We start from the raw sequence: 3,854 nt of genomic DNA, 5'->3' as shown, positions 1-3,854 counted from the left end.
CAGGACTTGAACCCGTGTCTCCTGCATTGGCAGGCGGATTCTTAACCACTGAGCCACCCGGGAAGCCCAAGAATGAACTTTTTACAAAAACTTTTTCACGAGTAATATGTAATATTATAAAAAGAAACCCCAGTTCCTCCTAGGTTAATGTTTTAGTGCTGTACTGAAGAGGTCAATTGTAGGACAGCGTATCCCCTGCTTTTTTTTTTTTTTTTTTTTTTAAGACAATCTCAAATGTTTATTGCCTTCATAACAAAACAAAATATGAAGCTCAGAACTGGATCACTTGGCCCTTTCTCTTCTTATCTCCTCCAGCTCAAAATGCTTGCGTCTCTTAATAGCCAGCGTTCTCTTAGATCTGCAGTTCGGCTCAACGCATTCAAGCCTCAGCACAATCTGCTTTGTAGTTTTAGCCTTCTTCTGGAAAATCGGCTTAGTCTGCCCACCATAGCCACTCTGCTTCCTGTTGTAACGCCGCTTTCCCTGGGCATACAGAGAATCCTTGCCCTTCTTGTACTGTGTCACTTCGTGGGGTTGGTGCTTGCCACACTTCTTACAGAAAGTCCGGCGGGTTTTAGGAACGTTCACCATGTTTGCGAGAGCGCTATCAGCACGGAAAGCCTATCCCCTGCTTTTTAAAGAAGAGTCAGCTTGTTTCCAAATTCTCCTCCCTGTCTTATACTAGCAGTCCTCTTCACTCTTCTGTCCCCTTCTGATTGTTGGGAGTGGGGTGGTAGTGACCCTACTAGGATTGCCAGTTGCTCCTTATTTTAGCTTCCTATATAGGAAAATGAAACTGAAAATCTGGGCCCAGAAATGTACCCCTTTTATCATTAGAATTTTAGATTTACTTGTGCTTACCTATTGATGGTTTGGAATTCTTCAGTTTTTAGTCTTTCTCTGTTAAGTATTTAATGATTTGTATGACTACTACTTAATGGGACTCATTCTTCCATAATGGGAGTTTATGTACAAATAAGATAGTCAGGTATCAATGTGATGCTTCATTCTAATCACAGTTCCCCACACCTGGGGAAGTGACAGCTCAATAGAAAGGAGTAGTTCTTCTGTTTATTTGTTTGTCTTATCTGCCACCTAGCTCTACAAAAATTTTTGGAGGTTATCTGGCTGCTCTACCTGCACTTTGCCCCTTTTCCCTCCTCCCGGCTGAAGTAAGTCTGTATCCTGGCTGGTAATCTGACACATCTTGCAAGAAAAGATGAACTGGATCAATGAAATTCCCATTCTTGGGATTGTAACCTAGGAGATACGAGGGTTATCAAGTTAGTGTGGAAAAGCAGTTAAAAGGTCACAGTGAGCGCTTCCCTGGGGCGCAGTGGTGGAGAGTCCGCCTGCCGACGCAGGGGACACGGGTTCGTGCCCCGGTCTGGGAAGATCCCACATGCCTCGGAGCGGCTGGGCCCATGAGCCATGGCCGCTGAGCCTGCGCGTCCGGAGCCTGTGCTCCGCAACGGGAGGGGCCACAACAGTGAGAGAGAGGCCCGCGTACCGCAAAAAAAAAAAAAAAAAGAGAAGCCTCGATGCAAACCAAATTCTTGCATGTGAAGGAGCAGAAACTGGAGAGAGACCCCAGCATTAGGGGAATTAATAGGAAGGCTCCAGCCCCAGCACATTGGTGTCCATCCTGCAGGAACCCCCAAGCATCTGAGGGACTCTGTACTCCTTGCCCCCTCCCTTTTCTCCATGTGTGTGTATTAAATATTTTATAAACGTAGACTCATACTTTTACTTAGACTTCTGAATCCTGTTTTATTCAGTTAACAATATTACATGACACAGGATGCCCTTTCATAGCATACGTTATGACTTTAATAGCTGTGGAGCGTTCATGCTCTGATTTATTTAACCAGTCCTCAGTGGAGCATTGAGGTTATTTTTAGTTGTTTACTATCATAACAGCCATGAACAGAAAGACTGTTTTCTTCCCAAGATAGAATTAGTGTTTTTGTTCATATTTGTTCATATTTGAAGTCTTAAGTTTTGAATTTTCTTCATAGTCAATTTTTATCTTGCATTTCATGACAAAAGCTAACATGAATTTGGTGCCCACTGTGGGCACTCCAGGCACTGCTTGGTGTTTCTCATGCATCCACCTATCCTTTTTAAAATTGAGATACAATTGACATACAACATTAGTTCCAGGTGAACAGTATAATGATTCCATATTTGCATATGTTAAGAACTGATCACCACAGCAAGTCTAGTTAACATCCCACACTGCATAGCTACAAATTTCTTTTCTTGTGATGAGAACTTTTTAAGATCTCTCAGCAACTTTTGCTTGTACAGTACAGTGTTGTTAACCATGGTCACCATGCTGTACATTACATCCCCACGACTTACTTATTTTATAAATGGAGGTTTGTGCCTGTTTACCCCCTTTACCCATTACACCCACCCCTGCTTCTGGGAACCACCGGTCTGTTCCCTGACAGTAAGTTGCAGACATGATACCCCTTACTCCTAAACACTTCTGTGTTTTTATGCCTTAAAAACACAGACATTTTCTTACATAACCATAGTACAATTATCAAAATCAGGGAATTAATACTGAATAAAATTTCTAGATAATAGTATATCATATTGTCAACTGACCCCAAAATATTAATGTATAATTTATATATTTTTATGATTTTAAATACAGTATTATTTTAGAAATTATTTTGCTGGCTAGGGTTTTCAATCTAGGATCATGTGTTGCATTTAACTATTGGGTCTCTTTCAGCTCCGTTAGCCTAGAGTGGTTTTTCAGTTTTTGTCTTTCATAACTTTGACCTTTTGGAATTGAGACTGTCCCTCAATTTGGGTTTGTTGTATGCACTCTCATGATGAGATTCAGGTTCTGTGTTTTGGCAGGTGTGCTAAAGAAGTGGTGTGTCCTTAGGGCATCATATCAGGAGTCACGTGATGTCACTTGGTCCCATGGTGATGGTTATTATTAACTTTCATTGCTTGGTTTGAGGTGGTGTCTGCCAGCTCTCTCCTCTGTGAAGTTACTGTTTTTCTCTTATAATTAGTACATACCTGGTGGGGAGAGGCTATGTAAACATCCTGTTTCTCATCAAAATTTCACCCATTTTAATCCTTGCATGCTTCTTTGCCTGAGTCAATCAGTACATCATAGTTGCCAAATAGTTATTTTCAAATTACATCATTCTCTTTACATTTATAAGTTGGCATTCATAGTTTTCATTCACAGATTTTAAGTGTTTGATTCAAAACTGTTTCTGGTGTCTGATAAGAGTATAATTTTATAAATTTTTTTTCTTAGAAATTTCATCTAAGTGAATAAGCATTTGACATAGTAATTTTCACAAAGTGAAATAATATTTTAAAGCTTCAGATCTTATTTTTTCTTTATACTTTGAGAAGTTTCAAACATACAGTGAAGTTTGAAGACAAATAGAGGTGAGCCCTGCATACCTTTACTTTAGATTCACCGGTTGGTAACATTTTACCACATTAGCTTTATGTTTTCTTTTCTTTAAAATTTTGATTTATTTACTTATTTTTAATTAATTTATTTTTGGCTGTGTTGGGGCTTCGTTGCTGCGCGCGGGCTTTCTCTAGTTGTGGTGAGCTGGGGCTACTCTTCGTTGCGGTGCGTGGGCTGCTCATTGCGGTGGCTTCTCTTGTTGCAGAGCACAGGTTCTAGGCTTGCGGGCTTCAGTAGTTGTGGCATGCGGGCTCTAGAGCACAGGCTCAATGGTTGTGGCGCACGGGCTTAGTTGCTCCACAGCACGTGGGATCTTCCCGGACCAGGGCTCGAACCCGTGTCCCCTGCATTGGCAGGCGGACTCTCAACCACTGCACCACCAGGGAAGTCCCTTTTT

The 3,854-nt window shown here is 41.3% G+C and overlaps 1 protein-coding gene across 1 annotated transcript; it reads right to left on the bottom strand.

The window, feature by feature from the left end:
- Nucleotides 1-224: 224 nt before the first annotated feature.
- On the bottom strand, nt 225-615 carry LOC112391881 (60S ribosomal protein L36a-like). Its single transcript, XM_024733425.1, has one exon. It carries the CDS (start codon nt 589-591, stop codon nt 283-285), a length of 309 nt encoding a protein of 102 aa, XP_024589193.1. The 5' UTR covers nt 592-615; the 3' UTR covers nt 225-282.
- Between the last annotated feature and the right edge of the window lie 3,239 nt (nt 616-3,854).

Source organism: Neophocaena asiaeorientalis, unplaced genomic scaffold (assembly GCF_003031525.2).
Source record: "Neophocaena asiaeorientalis asiaeorientalis breed wild unplaced genomic scaffold, Neophocaena_asiaeorientalis_V1.1 scaffold150, whole genome shotgun sequence".
Taxonomy (NCBI): domain Eukaryota; kingdom Metazoa; phylum Chordata; class Mammalia; order Artiodactyla; family Phocoenidae; genus Neophocaena; species Neophocaena asiaeorientalis.
The sequence above is the reverse complement of the archived record's forward strand: the minus strand, read 5'-3'. Positions and strand labels throughout refer to the sequence as shown.